This window comes from Acanthochromis polyacanthus, chromosome 17 (assembly GCF_021347895.1).
Source record: "Acanthochromis polyacanthus isolate Apoly-LR-REF ecotype Palm Island chromosome 17, KAUST_Apoly_ChrSc, whole genome shotgun sequence".
Taxonomy (NCBI): domain Eukaryota; kingdom Metazoa; phylum Chordata; class Actinopteri; family Pomacentridae; genus Acanthochromis; species Acanthochromis polyacanthus.
This window is the reverse complement of record NC_067129.1, coordinates 10,150,725-10,172,610: the sequence shown is the minus strand read 5'-3', so window position 1 is coordinate 10,172,610 and position 21,886 is coordinate 10,150,725. Positions and strand designations below refer to the sequence as shown.

The 21,886-nt window shown below is 42.7% G+C and overlaps 2 protein-coding genes across 2 annotated transcripts in view; one reads left to right on the top strand and one right to left on the bottom strand.

Moving 5' to 3' along the window:
- Positions 1-4,514: 4,514 nt before the first annotated feature.
- On the top strand, positions 4,515-6,585 carry zar1l (zygote arrest 1-like). The gene is made up of 4 exons (XM_022209066.2): positions 4,515-5,131; positions 5,916-6,008; positions 6,083-6,157; positions 6,368-6,585. Exons 1-4 carry the CDS (start codon positions 4,541-4,543, stop codon positions 6,509-6,511), a joined length of 903 nt encoding a protein of 300 aa, XP_022064758.2. The 5' UTR covers positions 4,515-4,540; the 3' UTR covers positions 6,512-6,585.
- A 508-nt stretch (positions 6,586-7,093) lies between these two features.
- Positions 7,094-21,886, bottom strand: part of fryb (furry homolog b (Drosophila)) — a 41,565-nt gene continuing 26,772 nt past the window's right edge. Inside the window, exons 40-67 of the mRNA XM_022209064.2 lie at positions 20,947-21,038; positions 20,699-20,792; positions 20,314-20,533; positions 19,989-20,110; positions 19,634-19,821; positions 19,389-19,483; positions 18,773-18,971; positions 18,449-18,670; positions 17,831-18,029; positions 17,627-17,724; positions 17,197-17,367; positions 16,672-16,812; positions 16,370-16,555; positions 16,054-16,218; positions 15,099-15,173; positions 14,712-14,882; positions 14,489-14,497; positions 13,891-14,085; positions 13,625-13,762; positions 13,272-13,486; positions 12,468-12,672; positions 12,158-12,307; positions 11,903-12,001; positions 11,695-11,778; positions 11,317-11,334; positions 10,991-11,101; positions 10,046-10,281; positions 7,094-9,879 (exon numbers count right to left, since the gene is read on the bottom strand). Of these exons, the coding sequence (XP_022064756.1) occupies positions 9,621-9,879; positions 10,046-10,281; positions 10,991-11,101; positions 11,317-11,334; positions 11,695-11,778; positions 11,903-12,001; positions 12,158-12,307; positions 12,468-12,672; positions 13,272-13,486; positions 13,625-13,762; positions 13,891-14,085; positions 14,489-14,497; positions 14,712-14,882; positions 15,099-15,173; positions 16,054-16,218; positions 16,370-16,555; positions 16,672-16,812; positions 17,197-17,367; positions 17,627-17,724; positions 17,831-18,029; positions 18,449-18,670; positions 18,773-18,971; positions 19,389-19,483; positions 19,634-19,821; positions 19,989-20,110; positions 20,314-20,533; positions 20,699-20,792; positions 20,947-21,038 (4,157 nt within the window). The 3' untranslated portion in view covers positions 7,094-9,620. The remainder of the gene's footprint in view (positions 9,880-10,045; positions 10,282-10,990; positions 11,102-11,316; positions 11,335-11,694; positions 11,779-11,902; positions 12,002-12,157; positions 12,308-12,467; positions 12,673-13,271; positions 13,487-13,624; positions 13,763-13,890; positions 14,086-14,488; positions 14,498-14,711; positions 14,883-15,098; positions 15,174-16,053; positions 16,219-16,369; positions 16,556-16,671; positions 16,813-17,196; positions 17,368-17,626; positions 17,725-17,830; positions 18,030-18,448; positions 18,671-18,772; positions 18,972-19,388; positions 19,484-19,633; positions 19,822-19,988; positions 20,111-20,313; positions 20,534-20,698; positions 20,793-20,946; positions 21,039-21,886) is intronic.

Below are 21,886 nucleotides of genomic sequence, written 5' to 3'. Positions count from 1 at the left end.
AGGGAACATTTCAGAAGAAGCAGCAGTAAATAATCACAAAGAGGCTAGCTTTACCCTACACTCAACCTCTTCAACAGGGGCTACTTTCAGCTCATTACCGGTTTATCACAGTTAAACACATTTATCCGCCCATTGATGGTGTTCTGTCTGTTGGCTGCTTGTGCCTTCCGCAGTTTAGTCCTTTAACACAGCTGCCAGCAGAAATCTGAAGACTCGGAGACTTTATTTTAACTTAATCTGAACCTTGACTGAGATATCCTTGGTTTTAACCCTGCGGGTGATCGCTGGGAAGAGGGTTAATGTCAGCAAACAGAGCGAGGAGTGGACACCAGCTGGTTGCAAAGGGTGAACTCAATGACCTCCATATGGGCACTGACACAAAAACAGAATGAGGGAAACTGGCTGAACAGGGAAGCACTGTCCAAAGAGTTTAGTTTCCCCCTGATTAAATGAAATAGACAAAGTTTTCTGAGTTTTTCTGCCACATCTAAGTCGGTGAAAACCGTCCAGAAATGACAATGAAGCGGGGAAGGAAGGTTTAAATCTGTACAAAGGTTATGAGAATGAGACAAAGTTGAGGGCAAACCTCCAAAGAAGCTACGCTGCAAGGGGAGCCATATCGTCTACAAACAGGTGGCACTGCTGAATCACATGTCTGAGTGTACTCGGCAGTGCAGACAATATTGCATCTCTTTGTCCATTTAACACAAGCAAACCATCACAGAAACGCAGCCCAAAGACTACCTCCGTAGCCCTGCAAAAATGTAACCAAATATAATAATGGGCAGTTTTCAATCACTTTGCGTTGAAGCACCGCAGTAGGCAAATGACCAAAATCAAACTGTAAATCCCAAAAAAAATGTTACAACAAAGGACTGAACGACAAATTAAAATTGCAACATGATAATAGTGCAATGTCCAAATTGCAGGAGCTGCAAATTTTTCTGATATAGGTAAAAATTTGTCACAACATACCATTACGAATAAATCATTTGGTGCAACAGAGATGACCCAGGCTACAAATCATATCTTCTAGACATAAGAAAACATGTTTCTTTGGTACAAAATGCAGTAAAAAGAAAAAAAAATCACACTGGTTTTCTTATACCTGTTTCAGTGAAAGAAAAGTGTAAAAACTGTCATTCTGACTAAACTTCTGACTCCTAGAACAACAGCTATACTGGTCAAAAATAAGTGTAATTCAATTTTTATCTTCATTTCATTCTACCCTACTGCAAAGTGGCTCCAGATGAAACATGAGCCTTTGTGGTCTTGCGGAAAACCATTCAAAAATGCACACATGCACAAGCTGATTCTCAGTTTTATTTGCAAATGGCATCAAAAATGACTACATTGTGGCCATATGAGACAGTTGTCTTGAACATTTTGATTGTTATGAGGTAAAAAAAAATCCCACTTAAACAGTGAGTCTAAAACCTAAAATCCGTCTTACATGGTCATATAATCAGATATTTCAGAGCTTTTTAAAAAAAACATCCTCTGATCCGCTGACCAATCCGCAGTGTTGATGGTGACACCATTCAAAAATCACTGGCTGAAAGCTGTCACAACAAATGCACTGCAGCACCCTGAAGGTGACTGTCCTGCCACTGGAGAATACAACGCAGCGTCCTGGTTAAAAAAACAACTATTTGTGGCTTCAAAAGCTGCTAATTGAGGGTACATTAACGTCATATTATTAACAGTATGCACTCCAGGTGTGCTAACTTTTAATTCTAAAAACTAAATATGCCCATTGATATAAACTATGCAGCCGGGCGACACCTTAACACATCATTTCCACTAAAAGAGGATGCCCCTGCGATAAAATAACAACACGCCTTGTTTTAATAGTCATAATAATGAGTCGCAATAAATTTGCACAGCAGCCGGAATACTACAAGCGTTGCGTTAATGATTATTTCTACGATACGGTGTAAGTCAGTAATAGTTAAGAAACAGACACTTTGTGAATAGTGGTTATTGTTATGGTACAGCAGCATGCCAAGGCCAGGGACTGTGCCACAGCCAGACTGCTTTGTTGCTGTAATGTTGACCGTGGCTAATGTAGCTAGCTGCCGTTAGCTTAGCGTGCCCGAGCTAACATTAGCAGCAGCAATCTCAGTGACAGAGGGCGGACAGAGAGTAACGCTGCACCGAACAAAACAGCCCGGCTAACTACCGTTATATCGTTACCCCCGCCAAAATAACACAGCCGAGTCGAGTGGCCGTTTCCCTCTGCTGCCGGGACACTGAGCAAAGAAAGCGGTCGGACTAGTATTTTACTAGCTAACCATTTTGCGCCGCAGGACCAGGTCAGCCAGCGCCGTGAATCGGACAAGGCTGCCGAGAACACAGGCGAGCGAGGCGGGCTGCGCTCCGCCTTTTTAGCGCTGGAAACCGGAGCCCTCCGCGGCGACATCCCACAATTTACGAATTTTTTCGCAGCGGCGCCAGAAAATATTACCGCTTTTCAATCGGAATACTTTGCTTATACGTGCATTTTCTTACCTGTTACGGTGAATTGTGATAAATCGTGTCCTCCTCTGCAGCTCTCTTCCCCCTCCTAGCTCCAAAATGGCGCCAATATGTATAGCTCCGGAGCCCATGGGTGCAAACCATCGATGAGCGCGCAGCGCCACCTACAGATCGAGTCTGTGTAGGGCTGCTGGGCCCTTCAAGTGCTGATTGTACCGTCGTAAAAGATAATGTAAATGATTACAAATTCACTTTTATGTGTTTATTAAATATCTTAACATATTTAGCAATAGTTATTTACTTAACTTGATATGTTAAATAGCAACATAACATAGTTACTTAATCAACTATGCTAGCTATAGTGTATTAGGCATTCTTCCGCATGTACAATGTTCTAAAATTAATTTTATTCACATTAAAAAGGTGCATTTTTGAAAATAAGCAAACTGTCAGATAATATTTTTATTGTTATTTTAAGCCTAGTCAATGCAGTTTTTGAGCAAATACCCTCAATATTTTTTTAATTTATGGGACAACATGCATAAGTTAAAATGTATAGTCAACTAAATAAACGGACACTGAAATGATGTGTTTGCAGACTGCCACACAACCACGTTTCCGCTGACTATTTAGTTCCCTTTTCATGGTTGCATTACTTGCCTTTTACATTTCTGTACTGCCGCTCTAAAATTGGAAATAACAGTTTTCCGACAGGCCCTGAACGCGCCCAAAACCCGTGATTCAAATGACTTTTTTGTGTGTGCCAAAATGATCCCATAAATAAGACAGGGCCACAATAATCATAATGTTCTCATCAGGCTGACATTCATGTTTCTTCTGTGTAAACTATATTTACAATCCATTTAACTGCTGTTGAATGGCGCTATTTACGTTTTTAAAGGCCTAACAAAGGGCACTATATAAAGCCAGTGTGCCACTATTCATGCAAATACAATTTAGCACACTGTACAGTCATTTTCTTCCCCTTCTTCTTTGTCTGCTAACACATTTAATCATATTTTTTTGCCACTTTTCAATGCTAGAACATCTGCTCCACTTTAATATGAGAAGTCTATTTTTTTCTGCTTTTATGGATTTTACTGAACAAGAATTTAATCCATTACAAAGATCTTCTTGCCAAGCTGGTTCAGAGAACTTCAAAGGCAGCAAAAGGAATTTATGCCTCATAAATAATCTGCTTGCTTTGTCCTTCTATGTGTGATGGGTCTCTGGTTTACATGAGCTATAGGGGGAGCTCCAATATAATATTTCACTTTTGCACCCTTCCAGACTGAAGCGCCTCCTGCAGAAAATTTAGAAAGACATTCATAGACAGCAAAGTAGAATAGAATAGAATAGAATAGAATAGAATAGAATAGAAAATACTTTATTGATCTCCAAGGGGAAATTCTTTTGTTACAGCAGGAAGTAGTAACAGGAAAGTGACCACCACCATACAAATAAATAACAAATAAAAAAAGAGATATGAAGACACAAAATGCACAATAAAGTGCGAAATACACTATGATTAAAAATGTACCGAAGTGAAAATTGCCACAGAAAGTGTCCAATGTTCACAATAAAGATAAACAGTGAATGAGCAAATTAAACTTCTGTATTTAGAATAAATAAATAAATCTGTGTTTGTTTTTAGCAGCTGATTACAAAATTAATTTAATACAATTTTAGGTCGGAAGAATGGAACAAACAGGTCACATTTTGCAGTAAATGTCTTGTAAAATCATTTTGAATTAAATTCAGTGAAGTGAATTTGCAATAATAAACTAGGAATACAGAATTTTAATAGCTCAGACCTTGGATTATTTAACATTAATTATTTAAGATCCACAAAAGGTAGATTTATGCATCTGTGACTGTTTATTACAACAACAACAAATTAAAACCATGGACTTTAACTTTTCCTAGCTGGATAATTCGAAATATTTCTGTCAGTTCAGTGAGAGCCTGCACACCCCTGCGCTCAATCAATCAATCAGTGCTGCAAATACCCAACAGCATAAATCCCAGCAGGGAGAAGTGTCGCTGGTTTCATGGCTCCAGGATGGAGGGGTTCCTGTCCACGTTTCCACCCTTCAGTGTGTACGGTAACCCGGGGTGCGCTCCCCCGGCTCCGGGCAGCAGCTGGGCCAAGAGGGACTTCATGACCCCGCAGGGCCTCAACTATCTGGAAATCTGCAAGGCCCTCTTGTCCCAAGTGAGCCCCGGCTTGAAGAGAGCCAACACCAAGGAGTGCGGCGTGCAGGTGAACGCAAAGGTAGATAAAATCGTGCAGTGCTCTCTGGGTCCCAAGACGCTGTACTGCGACGAACATCCAGCTTCCTCCTCCTCCAAGCCTCCCCATAGCCCGGAGCTGTGCGCGCCGGACGGCAGGGCGCAGCTCAACACGCCACCGGTGAGCACCCTGCGCTTCCTCAGACCCGTGTCCATCTACTCGCCGGTGTTCGACCGCAGGATCTCCATGATGAAACTCGGCGATGACTGTGGGAGCGAAGGAGAAGCCGAAGAAGCCACGAAGCAATCCGAGTCTGATGCTGAGACGGAGGGAAGCAGCGAGGAGGAGGAGGGGGAGGAGGAGGAAGTGAAGGACATGAAGGCAACTCTGCACCGCTCTACAAGAGGATCCAACTTTCAGGTCTGTTTCTGTGTCAAGAAACCTCAAAGAAAAGTCACCTTCTGTGCATTGAAACACTCCCGCATCTGATGTATAGTCAGATTTTGCAATTCAGAAGCTGATTTAACTGATGTAACAAGGTTAATCTGCAAAAATAAACTGCAAGATCCACATAAAATACCTTTTGATTGGACTCCCTATTCATTATGAGTAAGTTGACAAAATTTTATTTAGACAATCTGACAATATAGAAACACTACACTGATATAAGTAGTTTTAAAATGAACATTTTCATGTATAAAGGACCTTCTTAAGGACATGCAGACTTTAAGGCCAAGATAATGATGTATTTTTATCACAACAAGGCAATGAACGTTTTTTCTGTTGTATGGAAGCTGCTGAATATTTGAATTTCCCTGAGGATTAACAAAGTATTTATCTATTTTGCTATGTATAAAAACCTGAAATAGACCTACTGTAATAGTAAAAAGATACATAAATACAAGTTAATTAGGACAAAACATAATGACAGATCAAAAATATGCCTAAAGCAGAAATTCAAGTGCAGTATGACTTCCTTGGTTTCACTAAAATTAACTATATAAGGCAGCATCAAAGTGGTTAAAATGCATTGAGTCTGGAGCTTTTGTGGCCTCTGAATGTCCGCTTTGGCAAGTTGATTTTGGAAGTTTCAAGTCAGCTTTTATTAACGCATTCAAGTTTTTATCCAACTTGCCACAGAATTTTTCTGCTCCTCTTAACACAATTATGAACAAATTTACTCTGAAATGTGTTTTCATTTCAGTTCCTCGAGCAGAGGTACGGCTTTTTCCACTGTAAAAAATGTAACATCCGGTGGGAGAGTGCTTATGTATGGTGCATCTCTGGAACCAGTAAGGTAAGTTGTTGACCACATTAAATCACATCTGCACTCCTAATACTACCTTAAATCAGTGATTTTTGTCCTGTCAGGTGTACTACAAGCAGCTCTGCCGGAAGTGTCAGGTGGGGTTTAACCCCTACAGGGTGGAGTCCATCCTCTGCAAGGTACATTTACAGAAATATCCCAGTTTAATGTGATCTCTCAGGTTTGGTATGTCTTGACTGTGTTGTGTGATTATTAGAACCTGTTAGAAGGGATTTTGTTTGTCATTAAACTAGATTGGATTTCTAAGGGGCTTTCAGTCTCGGCTGTGGTCATAAACGTCCTGATTTCATTCCTCCATTCACTGCCCTGTCTCCTTTCCTGTGTCTCAGGGCTGCTCTCAGACTTGCTGCAGCTGTGAGAAGAAGCAGAGGCACATCAACATGAAGAGGCCTCACCGTCAGGACCTGTGTTGCCGCTGCAAAGGAATGAAGTTGTCCTGCGATGCCACCTACAGCTTCAAATACATCATCTGAGCTGCCCTGCATATCCATCACCATGTATATGTCTGCTTGCATTCGCCACGAAGGTTTGAGATCAGGTCACTAATGTCAACGAACATCGAGTACACATCCCCGACAGAAGCTGTCTCCAGTAACAGACTTGAAAAGAGTCGCTTATTCTCCTACAAGAAGTTGAATCTCTGCCTTAGTTTGTTTATTTGAGATAGCTTCTGAAAATGCTGTCTTTCCCCCCTTCATTCATCCTGGTGCTTGACAAAACATGAAGACTATTTTTGTAAAAAAAAAAGAAAAGAAAAGAAATAAAGTTTATGAAATTTACACTGCACCTGAAACAAGTTCAGATTCTTGAACATCAGTGAATTTGTGTTGTTTGACTTTAAAATCTTGAGTTTCAAAACTTGGCTCGAATGCAGCTAGTTTGTCAGAAAACTTGTAAATGGCATTTAAACAATTGCCAAAATTAAAAAAAATCAAAGCTCAATTTTACTCGGTAAGCATAAGGGTTAGCAAGATGGGTTAAAGAAATGGTCTGAGTTCAAATATATTCTAATTCAAACCAATGTGAGGGAGCCGCCAAATGAAATGCACAAGAAATAATATTGATATGTCTTTACTTTGACACCAACTTGTACAGAGCTTCAACTCAAAACAACTTCACAAAGGCTGTAAAAGTATTTACAAGGTGGAAAAAAAACAACTACTGTCTTCATCTAAAAAGCTTTAAAAATGTGCAACTTCTCGTTTGGCATGCAAACACACGTTCTCCCACACACAGAAAAAAAAAACACACCCGCGTGAGCTTGAGGCTCCCTTTTGTACCTCATACAAACTTTCAGATAAAATGATTCCTGTTAATAAATATTTCAAACACTCCGTACAGTACACAGAGGATGCATGCATGGCAGTTTGATTTGAGAAAATGAGCATCAATATAAAACCTAAGTCAAATGAGTGATTTATAGCTGATCAGATATAAATAGGAAAAAAGACATTTGTACAGTGAAGGGCAAGTGATCGCTAGAGGGGAACCAAGGGAGAGTCACAAAAAAGGCTGACAAGAAGCATTCAACTTCAGTAGTAGCACAGGTTTTGTTTTGAACATCAATGAGTGCTGAATGTCAGCATATCCCTTACATGTAAGGTAACTACAAACCACACACAAACATATGCTACTATGATTGTGTGACCAGAACTATTAACAGTATACAGACCAAAAGATAAAATATTGAGTGTATACATGCACCATCCTCTTGGCATGTGAACACAAAGTCAACATGTAACGGTGCAGGACAGTGATAAATCTAGTGTGTACACTCACTAATGATGCTACAACTAGCCACAGGAGTGTACGGCGCACACACAGATAATGGCATTATTAGTCTACCAATGTGTACAACAGTAGTCAGAGGACAAGCTGGTTCACTGATACAGAATATAAACGGGGCGAGAGCAGCACAAGGAATTATGCTTGAATATTCTGCATCTGCTCTGTCCGTCAGACTTTTGGGGTGCTTAAGGGAAGCTTGTGTACAGTGGAAAGCATTCAACTGGGTCATGCATTGCACAGTTTCCTCCAGTGGAGGTCTCAGAACAGTAGACACAGTAAGAGAGACTCCAGCATTTGGCTCTTCCTTCGTAGTGAAAGTGACAGCCTTTTTTTCTCTCACAGTAACAAAACAAACGGTAACATAATTGCTTTTTTGCAACATTTAAAAAAAAATCTCAAAACTCCATTTAGTGCAATAGAGGAAACTCTTCCAGTGATGCTACGTAGTCATGGGTAGTTTCCTCACTGTCTCTTGTGATACTACCAACAAACTACATTCTTCCTGAAGGAGGCAGCAACAGTCAATCGTGTATCGAGTTCCTCTGGGAAGCAGGTTAGAAATCCAAGCTAAAAGCCTTCACAGGTCCTCAGGTGCAGAACAGATAAGATGCTGGACAATGACCATCAAGCAGGACTTAGACCAGGAGCACATTATTTATACAACATGTAGCTTTGAAGCAAAGCTAGCGCTCGGAGAGAATCGCATCAGGTCATCTTCATCAGCAGGCAGCGATCTGTCGTATCCAGTGAGTTTAAAGATGCATCCCATGAATGCATGGGACATGGTGTAAAATCTTCACCTATCACAGGTGTGTCATGGTCTCCTTTTCAGATACAAATATCTGACAGTTGATCAGGAAAAGCAAGTTTCAGGTATTGGATTGAGAGGTTTAAGCTCTTCAGGTCCTCTAGTAGTCTGGTTAACGTCTTAGGTCTGGACGTCTGACGGTTCAGCATTCAGGAGCCCCCCTACTTTCAATAGGGGCAGGGCAGCGTGTCCCACCTTCCCCAGGTAGCGAGATAAGGGCGTGGCAGCCCCACCGAGGGAGCAACAACAACCCCATGCTGCAGCCTCTCCTGGGCCGGTGGGACAGGGAGGGGGAGGTGGAGGAAGGGGAAGAGATGAAGATGGAGCCGGGCCCTGGGTTAAGACTGTGTCGTGGCCCGGGTGTGAAATTGAGGATGAGCTCGAGTGTTTGTACGGAGAGCGGGGGAAATGAGGAAGATGTGAGCCCCGAGAAGACATGGGTGACGCATTTGTGTAGGTGTGTGTGAGCAAAGTGGGCTCTGAGGCTACAGTTGGAAGTGCGTGAGACATAAGAGACGATATCGGGTGTTTGTTGCTGTGCAAATGTGACAGCGGGGAACTGTGTGATGAATGTCCTCTGAAAGGATAATAAAGGCTGGTGTTCTCACTGAAATAACTCCTCCTTGCTTCTTTTGTGCGTGGCAGTGTAAAATCCGGTTGGCCTGGTGCTTTCAAGGAGCTACGTGATGAGAACAGGTCTGGCGGTTTGGGGAAATCATGCGAGGAAATATCACAGTTTACAGTGGATGAGGATAAAGAGAGCAGAGAATGATTTAGGTCCAGATATGGTTCTAGCGGTGGGCGGGTATCTGTCTGGAGCTGTGCAGCCGCGGCAGCAGACACACAGGAGGAGGCAACGGCCAGGTGTGTGGGTGCTGGACCCCTTCTGTAAAGGCAGGCTGAGAGGCCAGTGGGAGATGCGGAAGCGTTAATGGTTGGAGTGATGGGGGAGGTGAAGGAGGGGGAGGGAGGCTCCTGAGGTCCTGTCAGAGACTGGTCGCGGAGGCGCTGGAATCGGGGAGGTAAGTTGTGACGACCCGGTACCCCTGGGCGCGGCGGATCATGTCGCGGATCTCCCCGTTGAGCTCCAGCAGCTTGGAGCAGATCAGGCTGAGGTCCTGCCGGGAACCAACCAGCGCGATGGTGCCCGTCTGTCCCAGCGTCTGGTGGCGGAAGTAGACATTGAGCAGCGTCTGGACTTCGCTCTCTGAGCTGCCACCGAACACTCCATGGGGCCACTGCCTCCTGAAAAGGAGATCAAAAAAGAAGACCAGAAAGGTTATATGGACAGTAATGCTTCAGACTTTTTTGCACATTGATAAATTTTATCTATATTTAGAGATACTAAATATCCACACACACTGACTGAATGCTGATGACATCTGGAGCAGTTTTGCTAACAGTTACTCACCTGCACTCCTGGATGTAGCGCACAGCTTTGGTGAACTCATGGTTCTTAAGGCACTCTAGTATGGCCTGGACAGCCGCCTCTGAGGTTGGGAAGCTGGGCACAACCATGGCTGCCACCTGAGTGGCATGAGCGTGAGTGTGGGCCAAGTGTTTGTGCTCCAAATCGCTGGCTACAGCCGCCTCTGCTGCCTGGAGGCTGGTCTTCAGATCAGTGAGCTCTCGAGACATGTTCAGCAGCTGAGAGGTTGGAGGGAAGCACAGAGTGGCTGAGTATGTGAGCTTACGGTCATCACAGAGAGAACATTTCTAAAATTATATTCAATACTTTAGGATAATGTTCGAAACTAGCAGTGTAGGGTCAGGTGAGCAAAATTTTAAATTATTTGGTATAAAATAGGCTCATTTTAAAACCTCCATAAAGATCACAAGTTCACTTTAGAGTTAACTTTCGATGGAAGATTGAATAAATAAAAAACTCTAAAAGTGACTTTGCCATTCATAGACATATCAGTATAGTACGAGAAAAACTTCTGTATATCTGCTTCCATTAGAAAGACACTGCACCAATACTCTGTTATAGATATGTCTATATATATAGCACAAACATTTAAGAATATTCCAGTTGGGAAAATCCAGTTTTCCTGCAATTGGTGCTGGTTCAGTCATGCACATGTGCATCAAGGTTTCCAAGACTTCAAAAGTAGCAAGTAGCAGCACAGCCGGATGGTACAAGGAGACAACTTTATCTCTAGTTACTATCAAGAAAAGAAACTATATTTTAGGATGATTTATATTTTATGTGGAATGTGCATCTTTTCATACCTCCAAACAGAAAAAAACATGCAGAGCTTTGGTATTAAATCTATTTGATTTGTGACTTGAATCTTCTAACATAGTTTGCTTTGTTAGACTAAGTGACGTCTTCAAGAAGTTCGGTTTGTCTCACCTCAGGCACAGAGCTGATGGCATGAACTTGACCAATGAGCGAGCAGTAAGACTGGAATAGTAGCAGGAGCTGGAAGTGCAGCTTGTAGAGCCTCTGACAAAGCTCCAGTTGCTAGAAAATGTTAAAAAAAAGATAGCAAGATCAGATTAATGAGTGGTGGAAAACACACACAATAAGACAGTCACACCTTCTCATAAGTTCACACTTCTGATACACAGACACGCAAACACAAAATAACTAGTTGACTGTCTGGTGCAAACTAATTTAAGCAGTTTATTCAAGAGGAACTACGGCAGTGAAGTGAAGAAACTTGTAAGAGAACTTACTGCAAGAGATTCCATTTGCTAGACAGCGAGAGAGCATGTTAGGGCGTCAAGAGTGAAGTGAGAGGAAGACAAAGCGTCAATCAAACACATGCACAGCACCATTGCTATTCACAGTCAGGCTAGCAAGAATTAGTCAGTGCAAAAAACAGCTATTTTAAATTGGACTCTTTGTGGCTAGGCAGAAATTTAGGCGGGCAGATAACACAACATGCAAAGACAGCAAACATTTCGGTGTGACAAAATCACACAAGACCAACGAGGAAAAGAGAAACAGAAATTTGAAGCACAGATAAAGTTACCTTGATATCGAGTCTGTTTGCCTTTAAATTCTACACTTTTGCATGTTTTGTAGATAACTTGTAAAGAAGTTGTGCGTACCTTCTCTTCTGAGTCTCCAGGTTGGCAGGTAACGACACTGTCACCGGGGCACCTGGGAAATGTGTCCTTACAGTTCCTCAGCCACTGAAGAAAAAAATGTAAGGGAGCAAAAGTTGTGGAGGAGGGAAGATGGTGAATATTAGGATAGTCACAAACATGCAGAGAAAAACCCAACAGATTAATCAACAGTGTGCACAGACTGATTTACCGATACGGCAGCCTCCTCTTTGGTGTTGTAGGTATCCAGGTACTCCTGCAGCTCCAGCGCACTGAACTTCATCTTTTCAAGCAGACCATAGGACATGATCTGGAAAGACCAACAAAAAGAAAAAAGGTGGTAAAAGATTATTTAAATCCATTAGGCTTGTGTGAGTAATTCAACAAAAATCCCGTTGGGAGACTAGCATGAATTCATCTAACCAGTGTACTGTAACTGGGGCTAAGTCTGCCAGGAAAGACTCACGGTGTCAGCATCAATGTAGATGGTAGGACAGTCTGAGCATGTGGTCAGCATCTGTGAGGACCTGAGAAACTTTGATCCAATTCCCCTTAATCCCTCACCAAGGTATGTGGCAACATCAGTAGTCAAAGTGCAGAATTTACCCTGGATGTTCTGGGAAAGAAATGAAAATTTGAGGAATTATTTCATTGCACTGTGATGTAAATCTACCATGAACATCTACTATGTACACTGCACAAACAGAGGTACGAAAATCAAGAAACTCGCTCTGATGAATTCTGAATAACTGAAATGAATCCTTCCTGTGGTTTACCTTAAACAGAGATGAGAAGACCTGAAAAGTGTAGACGGCACAAGACCCATCCGAGTCGGTCACAAGCTGGTTGATGTGACAGCGCCACGCCTCCTCGGCATCGTCACACACTATGGGTTGGAAGGCTGCCAAGATGGCGGAGAAAAATGGAGAGGGGGGAGGAGGAAACCCAAGGTCTTCCAAATCATCTACATCATCACGTAAGCTGTCACAACGGAAATGAAAATGAAATGGGCGTGGAACAAATAAAGTCTGGATATCTACCGCTGTAATGCTTAATGTTATGCACCATTTAGAACTAGTTAAACAAGTATTTGGAAAAAATAGGGTAAAATGGTACTAATTTGAAGAAAAATCAGGGCAATATAAGCATAGATATATGAAAAGCAAAGGTCAAAATGTCTCTAACTAGCAGAGATGCAACATCATATACAGCATGCTGAGACTGAGAAATACAGTTAATTATTTCCTCATATAAAACAGTGAGTTTTTGTAGTGATTAAGTAACTTACACAAGGTTTAAAGTCTATTTTCATGCAACAGGATCAATATCGTTAACTGATGTATGCATATATGAGTATTTTCCGGCAAGAAAACTGGACGTCTCCGTAAAGTATTCAGTGTACACTTTATTGTCGACGACAGCTTCTAATAAATGAGCTAATTTGTTCCACTGCTGTACACATTATGGCTGTGGCCAATTAAAATAAGCTCATTGTCAATAAATCTGCGAGTTGATGAGAAAATTCAGTGCAACAATATGGCATGGTTTGCAGTTCGTTTACTCCCGTCTGTCACATTCACCTGGGCAGACAGTTTGGGTCTAGAAAGTCCAGCGGAGGTTGGCAGTAGTCTGGGTTGAGGCCGCGGTTCAGATTCGGCGGGAGATCCTGCGGTTGTCCTGGCAACTCCAGCGTGAAGCTCTCACCGCAGTCTGAGCCGTGAGGGAGCTCGTTGGCGCTCAGTGAGAGTTCGTCGTCCTGAGCCTGAGTGTCCTCGTCCTCACCACACACCCTCCCCTGAGCAAACAAAGGCATTACAATTTCCTGAAGATAACAAATGTATCTATATGTATCTATATATATATATATATATATATATATATATATATATATATACATAACTACATCTGCACATTAGCATATATTATTCCTCACATGTAGGCCACTGTGATCGTCATGGAGCACTCCCTGGCCCGGGGTGGTGGCATTGAAGGACTGGGGGTCGGCAGATGTGTCGTAAGAAGTCGATAGAGAATCCGTGTGATTGGTTTCCTCTGATGGAGAAGGGTTAGTCTGAAACAGAAATGCAAACCTGGATCATCCATTCTGTCAAACTGAGTCACTGCAATAACAAACTAAAGATTTTCAAGCTTCAGTGTGGATGTTAGTGTTGTATCGATCAAACATTTCAGGTTACGCACAAGCTGAGAATGTGAAAGGCTCTGGCTAGTTGAAGACTCCTCTTCTTCGGAGGACTCGTCTGAGTCGTGGGGGTCCTCGTGACCCAAACTGGGGGTGCTGCCCGAGTGCTGGCTCTCTTCCAGCAGGTCGCCCAGCTCTGTGCTGTCCAGAGATCGCCGACGCACACCCCAATTAAAGTTATCGACAGTCTCGCCCTAGACAAAACACACACATACGCATTGGAAGACAAGGGCAGAGGCGCTGGTAGCGGTGCATTTCACTGCAGTGACAAGAAGAATTTCATCTTCAATTTTCAAAACAATGATTTTTTGTTGTAGTTACAAGCACAAGATGCAAAATGAACTGTTATTCATGGCATGAAAATATGCTGGAAAGGCTGTTTGCACTCAGTATGATCATTTTTACCCCTTTACAATACCATTCATCCCTATTATGAAAAATAGCAATATTGTCAGAAATGTAGTTCTGCAACCAAGCTGTAAGAGCAATATGAAGCACAATTATTATGTTGTTTTCAGTAGGGGGGGGGGGAAGGAGCCAGCAACACCACAGCGCTGATTAAAGCTCATGTTAAGTGCTCAGTGTGAGAAACCTTACCTGGAGCTCCTAGGCAGCGAGGGGGAGAGAGAGAGACACAGAGTTAGACAGAGAGAGAGACGAGGAGGGACAGAGAAATACATTTCAATCATGGTAAAGAAAGATACGCAGATAAGATGAAACGTACAATAAAGGTATAAGGGAAGAAAACGGACAGACACTCGACGGTGTACACTGTAATTCAAATGACCGTGGGGGAAATACGGCGTTACGTGAATCTCACCTCTCCGTCCTCCAGCTCCACGTCTAGGAAGTCAAAGTCTCGGAAAACCCTGAACTGCTGCTCGCTGGCAGTGTCATCTAATGTGTCCTCTCTGGTACCACCCTCCTCGGAAGACACGCCACTCTCCCGCACCTCCATCATGTCCAAGTCGCCACAGGACGAGAAGATTACCTGATGAGAAGGAACAATAAAACATATTTATAGTTATCACCGACAGCAAGTGAACCAGTGAACTCATTGTCGTCCGTAAAAAATTCACAAGATTAAAGTTCACAAAGAGCACAGAGAACGCCGTTTGCGGAAGTGTCTTGCACTTTGCAGATTCTTATTGACCTTAAACAGACAGTGTAGGTACAGTTTTGTTGGCAACATGAGTGCTCAGCTTACCGATGGGTTCTTGGTGAGTCCAACTTCTTGTCCGCACAGAGATAAGACGTTCACCAGCTTCTCTCTGGTTCTTTTCTGTATGTAAGAGAGAGGTGGTAAGAGCCTAAAACCTTTGCACAGCATTTCGTATACACAGTTTACAATAGTTTTTGCTAGTGCTACTTAATTAATAGACAAATACCAAGTCAAAACAAAGAAGGGTGGCTTTAGTTCAATGTGTCACTGGATGTAGTAGAGGCCTCTCTGATATTGGTAGCTGTCATTGAATTAAAATCTTACTATAAAGATAAAATAATAATACATTTTGTTTATAAGCGCCTTTCTTGACACCCAAGGACACTTTACAAAGAAAAATAAATACAACAAAATAGACTAAAAAATACACAAACAGGAAAAGGGCATTTACAGAGAGTAGGCAGTCTTGAAGGTGAATTTTGATTTGTCTGGATTTGAAAAGAGGCAGAGAGTCAATATTATGGATGTCCGGTGGGAGTGAGTTCCAAGAGTTTGCGAGCAGAGTGGCTGAAAGGAGCGGGTGGAGGAGGCGATGAGAAGGAGATCAGATAGATAGGGAGGAACGAGGTTATGGATGGCCTTGAATGTATACGGGAGGATTTTGAAATCAATTCTGGATTTGACAGGGAGTTGCTGTGTAACGGGTGATGTGATAAAATGAGGGGGTTTTGGAGATGATGTGAGCTGCTGAGTTCTGGACCAGATGAAGCTTACGGAGAGATTTGCGAGGGAGATCGAAGAGGAGAGAGTTGCAGTAGTCAATGCGGGACGTGACGAGGCAATGAACAAGGATAGAGGTAGTATGAGGGGTGAGGGAGGGGCAGAGACGATTGATGTTGCAGAGATGGAAATATACAGACTGGGTGACGTTATTGATATTGGAAGGAAACCGTGCTAAAGATTTATCGCTGCATAAAGACATGCACATAAATTGCGATACCTGAGAGGATTGTGGTCGTCTCCAGCTGACAGGAACCAGGATGGTGTTAGAATTGGATCCAGAGGAGGTGGAGGAAGTACTGCGGGTTACAGCCATGGCTCTGGCCTTCCCCTCTCTACCGCCTGAACCCTGGAGCTCATCAAACCGACGTCCGATCACTGGCGTCTGAAGAAAACAGAAAGGAAGACCCACATGCATTTTTAGTGGGTCAGCATTCAAAACATCTTTATTTCTGAAATTGTTTTGAAAAGCTGTGTGCTCAGTGTGCTGTAGGTGTAAATGACTGGTAGGCATTGTAAAGACTTTTCTTCCTCACCTCTGAGATGTCAAATGTGAAGTCCAGTGTTTTCCCAGGCAGAGCCTTGGCTGAGCCGTCCCACACTCTGCTGACTTCAAGGTTGGAAAGATCACCCTGTGAGTGGCCGTAAACCGGATGAACTAGGCTGGCGGAGCGTGATACAACCAGCTTCAATATGTTTAAAGCGTCCTTCCAGTGTATTGTCTATAGAATCACATGTCACACAGTGTTAAAAGAGAAGAAGAGAGACAGCGGTGCATAACTTATATCACACAGAGAACACAGAGAATACTAAACACCATGTGCTGTGAGACACTTACCTGGACAAACTTCTCAATGGTCTTAATGACATCAGCATTGAACTGTTTGACTTGTACAGCAGTCAGATCCATGTGGCTGAGCAGACAGTAGATGATCTGGAGGAGAGACTGCTGCATACTGGGGAGACCCTTATCCAGCAGCTGGAAGATGGAGGGAGACATTCATTAAGCGACAAAGCACGCAACCACAAAATCGATCTTGCTTCGGGGTACTGTCAATGAGTGTACAACCCATAAAAACCAGACTGTAAATGATGACCTCGCCCTTTAACGACTGTCAGATTACTGAAAAGCGCAATTTTTAAATAAAATATCAAAATGAAACAATTCTGCAACAAACTGGACAAAGGAATCATTTCCCTTCAACAACTCAACTTTCACAGACACTATCCAATAACTTGCTCTTCTAAAGTGCAATAAGGTGAGCATAATGCTTGCATAGTGCATCCTTGTAACCATATTGGGAAAAAGATAACCATGTAAACCCAAAAATAATGTATGCAATGTATATTTATAAGCACTTACCTCAGCCATGTAGGTGACCATGTTGAGTGTGATGTCAGAGAAGGCCTCATGGAGGTATCTGCAAACCACACTGACCCAGGAGAAAGGGTCCCGAGTGTAGGAGCGTGTCTTATAGAGAGTCATCACATGAGCGAGATGGGACAGCTTTGTGTTTTTCTCCACCAAACACACCTGGGAGGAGAAAGGATTGAGAATCAGAAAGAGGCGTAAGAGAGCTGGTCGAGCTTTGGCTTTGCTTGATTTTCTTCACTGTTTTCAGATATGGATTTGTTGTTAAGCCACTTTGATTTCTCACTTTCCCCCAAACAAGGAAAGGTGTTTGTCTCTAATGTCTTCACCTAACCAACCAAACAGAAACCGAAGTTGAGAAAAAAGGAAAATCAAGTAAACTACACTAAGCAAAAATGATGAACGCGTAGTAGATTGGTACCTGTGCAATCCTCTCAGCGCTCTCCTTACAGAACTGTGTTGGGTGGCCAAAGTGCTGCACCAGGTGAGGCAGCAGACACAAGACATTCAGAGGAAATCCTGCACAGGCAGAACATATTGTGCTTCAGCTCCACATATTTTAAATGAAAAGTGCTGAGAAAAGTCTAAAGGGTACTAAAATCATGCAGGCATCTCCAGCACCTACCTATAGACTGTGAACTGTCAACGACAGGCACTCGGGAGACTGGTGTGAGTTGGCAGAAGAGCTGTAAGGTGAGGTCAGACGTGGCTTGGGAGGTAAAACCCTTCAACAAAAGCTGCTGAATGCCAGAGAATCCGCTCCATCTCAGCTGAGCCTGCAACTTCTCCAGCCGCTCACGGTTCTCTGCTCTGTCTAATGGCACCTGGAAAAAAAGAGATTTTCCAGCTTAACTGAAGCTCAAAGTTGGATTCTTAACATCGCTTCCTAAAATTCATAATGAGTACATATATACATTTGCATTTTCTTTGAAAAGGGGGGCAGACAAAACAAGATCAGCAGCCAGTTGAGTTGCAAGTGCCGTGGAGTGCTGATAGCTTCTCTAGTCATGCCTTTGTATTCACATGCTAGGAAGCTATCTTTGATTTTAAAATAGCAGCAGTGTGAATCTCTTGGGATAGCTGTGTTGGTCAATGTCTAGGTCAGGCTAGTAGTAAGAAAAACACAGGCTTTACTTAATATTTACATTCTTCTGCTTCTAGTTTTATCTCTGTCATTACTTTTGTTTCTGCAGTTTTGTTACATAACTTTTCCGTGAAGATCAGTAAGTTTCATTGCATCTACCTTTGACAGCAGCTTGTGAACGAGACGAAGCGACATTTGATATTCAAACTCAAAGTCCGACTCCATGAGTGACACCGCCACCCAGAAAACTGTGGCCAGTATTGATGAAGGATGAGAAACATGTGCAGGATCCGACAGAACACTGGGATCAATACGATTTGTTGACGAAGTGCAGGATCCAGGGGTTCTTCCCATCCGGGCAAGACCGTGACTGTTGCAGGCCTGTCGATTGAAGATGGAAGCTAAATGAATGAGATGCACTACACCTGCCAAATCTCCTCGAGAATAAGCATGTCAGACTGAACAAGAATCTTCATTTCTTGCCTGTATGCGATCCAGAGTTGCACTGCGAGGAGGATCACTCGACTGGTTGCCACACTCGCCAAACTTCTTGGGGACAGAATAGGAGCGCTGGTGGCGTTGTGATGACAGACCACCAAATCCTGGGCCGGGGAAGTTCAGCTGACCTGTGCTCTTTCTGTTCATCAGCTTGTCACTAGTCACAAAATCTGGTGAGGACGTTCTATGGATCAAACACAGTAAAAACAAATACAGATTAAATATGGTGTCCCTAAATCCTCACATTCACATGTATTGTAAGCTTAGTCATACATTAAAAATTTAGATTAGAGAGAAAGAAAGACACCATGATACCTTTTTAGAATTAAGCATGCAGATACTTTTCCTTACTACTGTTCTTGCTATGCTACTTCTATACAGGGTGTCCCTAAAGTCTGGACACAGGAAATCTCATTAACTATAATTTTTTTCACATCCACAGATTAAATATGTCTTTATCGAAATAAGAAAGAGTTGAACTGGTACTTCATATTGAAAGACAGCAGATGAATTTAATCTTTCGACAAAGTGAGATTTCATAAATGTCCAGACTTTAGGGACACGCTGTAGATAGAAAATTCATTAAAGCACTGACACCAACCTGGTAAGAGCTGCCATCAGGTCACTGTTTTTCAGACACTCGGCTAGATTCACCACCACTGACTCCAGCGTTAACAGCACCTCCATCACATAGCCCTGGAACATAAATGTATTGTTAAATTATACAGGCACAAGCATCAGCATCACTGTGCGTTGTCTCACTAGTTGAAAAGCGTGTAGAGTGCTGGTTTATGTCTTTATTATAGTGTATGTATCAAGCCCCGCTGACCTTTTATTCTATCTCACCTGCACTTCGTCTCCATGTTCTCCCACCACCTCAACAAGGCGTGAGACGAGGTCAGAGACAGCGTGGTTGTTGATTGGTTGTTTGAGGGCTCTGAAGATCTGGAAAGAGCGCCCGGCATAGTGACGCGAGGAGCTGCACAGAGCCGTCTGTAAGGCCACATCGCTCAGCTGTTGCTCCAGATGGAAGTCTGTATATAGAGATATACATACAAACACATATTTCATTGCTCCATTTTTGGAGATACGTGTTGCAGCTTTTTCTAAACGACATATAGTGACTCATAGGGTAGTAAGCGAGCTGACATGTTTGTTGTTTAGTAAGAGACAGTTTGCATTAACATAAGTAGTTTCTCACCTGACTTGGACTCCTTGAAGACAGAGACGACATGACGCAGGAAGTTGGAGAGCTGCTCTGTGCTCTTGGAGTTGGGGTTCTTTGGCGTGATGTCCTCATGCACCCACAGTGGCCCAAATGCTCTGAGCAACAACAACACAGTACTCCAGGCACTGTATACCCACCACCAGTAGCACCACATACACGTTACACAAGCACTTAAACCTGTGCACAGCGCACACAGAAATTTTCACACACACACTTCACAAACACACCTCCTCTAACATTTATGCGCCAAAATGTGCCCGTAGCACCTCTACAACAAAGCATCTGGAGTTGTGTTTACCTGGTCGAGAGGAATTCAATGAGTTTGTTTGTCTTCTCATCCGTCTCGTTGGGCGTATCTTCAAGATCCTCCAGGTCATCGGGTGTCACAAGGGGCAAGTTTCCAACACTGCCTGCAGTGCTGCCACCACCCAGGCTAGCAGAGGATGAGTTGGAGGTGGAGCTGAGTCCTGAGTCCACCACAGGAGATGCCTGCCACTCTCGCAGAAAGTCAGGTGCATCTAAGGGACCATGATGAGCATACAGGGGTGTTCTATCATTATGATGCCCTTTATCTCACTATTATGTACTCACATTTTTCAGAATCTGGTTTGTTGGTTCTCCCTTTGTTCAACAGTCATTTAAGGTCATCATACTCTGGTAAATGCTGTGTATTTCCTACTTACGTGACTGCTGGTACTCTGTGTGGTAGCTGGACTTAATGGTGAGGGTCTTGTTATCACTGATCTCTCTTGTTAGCATCAGAACTGATGCAATCACCTGTTGACACAAAAAGATGGGCTCTTCAGTGACTTGTGAAACTTGGCAGAAGCCCTGTTGAAGCCCTGAATAACCCTATAATGCCATCTTCTTTAAATGCAATGTAAAGGCTAAACAGGCATGATAACAAGAAGAGTTAGGATGCCGCTCTAACCTGGAAGTTGTTGTTGCAGGACAGAGCAATGAGGAGGTGGAGAAGGAGACGTTTGCTGTGTTCGTAGACCTCTGGTCTGTAGTGGTCCAGACCTGGCAAATTAAATACATGTCCAATAAGACAACAAGATTCAGATTCTGTACACAAAGCAGAACACATACTGTACGATGACATAAGAAAAACGATGCCTAACCAAACGCTTGGTGTTTCTTTCTGGTTTTGATGCAAACCCATATCTGTTTTCAAGGTATTTCATTGTTTTATAGAGAGGGATAGTGACAGAGACAGGAATACATGGAAGACTAGGCATGTGGATTCAAATCAGGGACTTATAACCTCAGGTTGTGATTCTAGATCATGTTTCAAATCTCTTACACAATAGTTATTGAACTGAATGTTGAATTTAAAATATTGAAAATCAAATCACAATTAGACAATACCACTTTAGGCCTTGTAACTATCTCCTCATCATGTTTTGTTTGCACATTGCTCAAAATAGAAACCCTTCTGCCAGTAAAATGAAAATTAAAAAAATCGCAGAACAAGACAGCATGGATTCTTGGACTACTTCACGTGCACATTAGCAAAGATCAGAAGGTAATAATCAGCCTGAACATAAAGGTTAATATGCTGAGTATGCAGTCCACACAAATGCATTTCCACACAGCTGACAGGGCCGGTATGTGTGCACATGTTTGGGAATGTTTCCAAGGGAACTGTTTGTGCTACAATGCATGTCGTAGATAAAACACACTTTCACGCTAAGCGTTTACTGGACGTCGCACAAAATACCTACACACCTCAAGGTTTTTGCTGTTTGTATATGTCAGCGTGTAATAATGATTTTTTGATCTTATCATTTAAGCTCAACCTTATGCTCTCATCACTGAGAGATAAGAGTGAAACAGGGGAGTTTGTGACGTTGGCCATCCAGCTAATC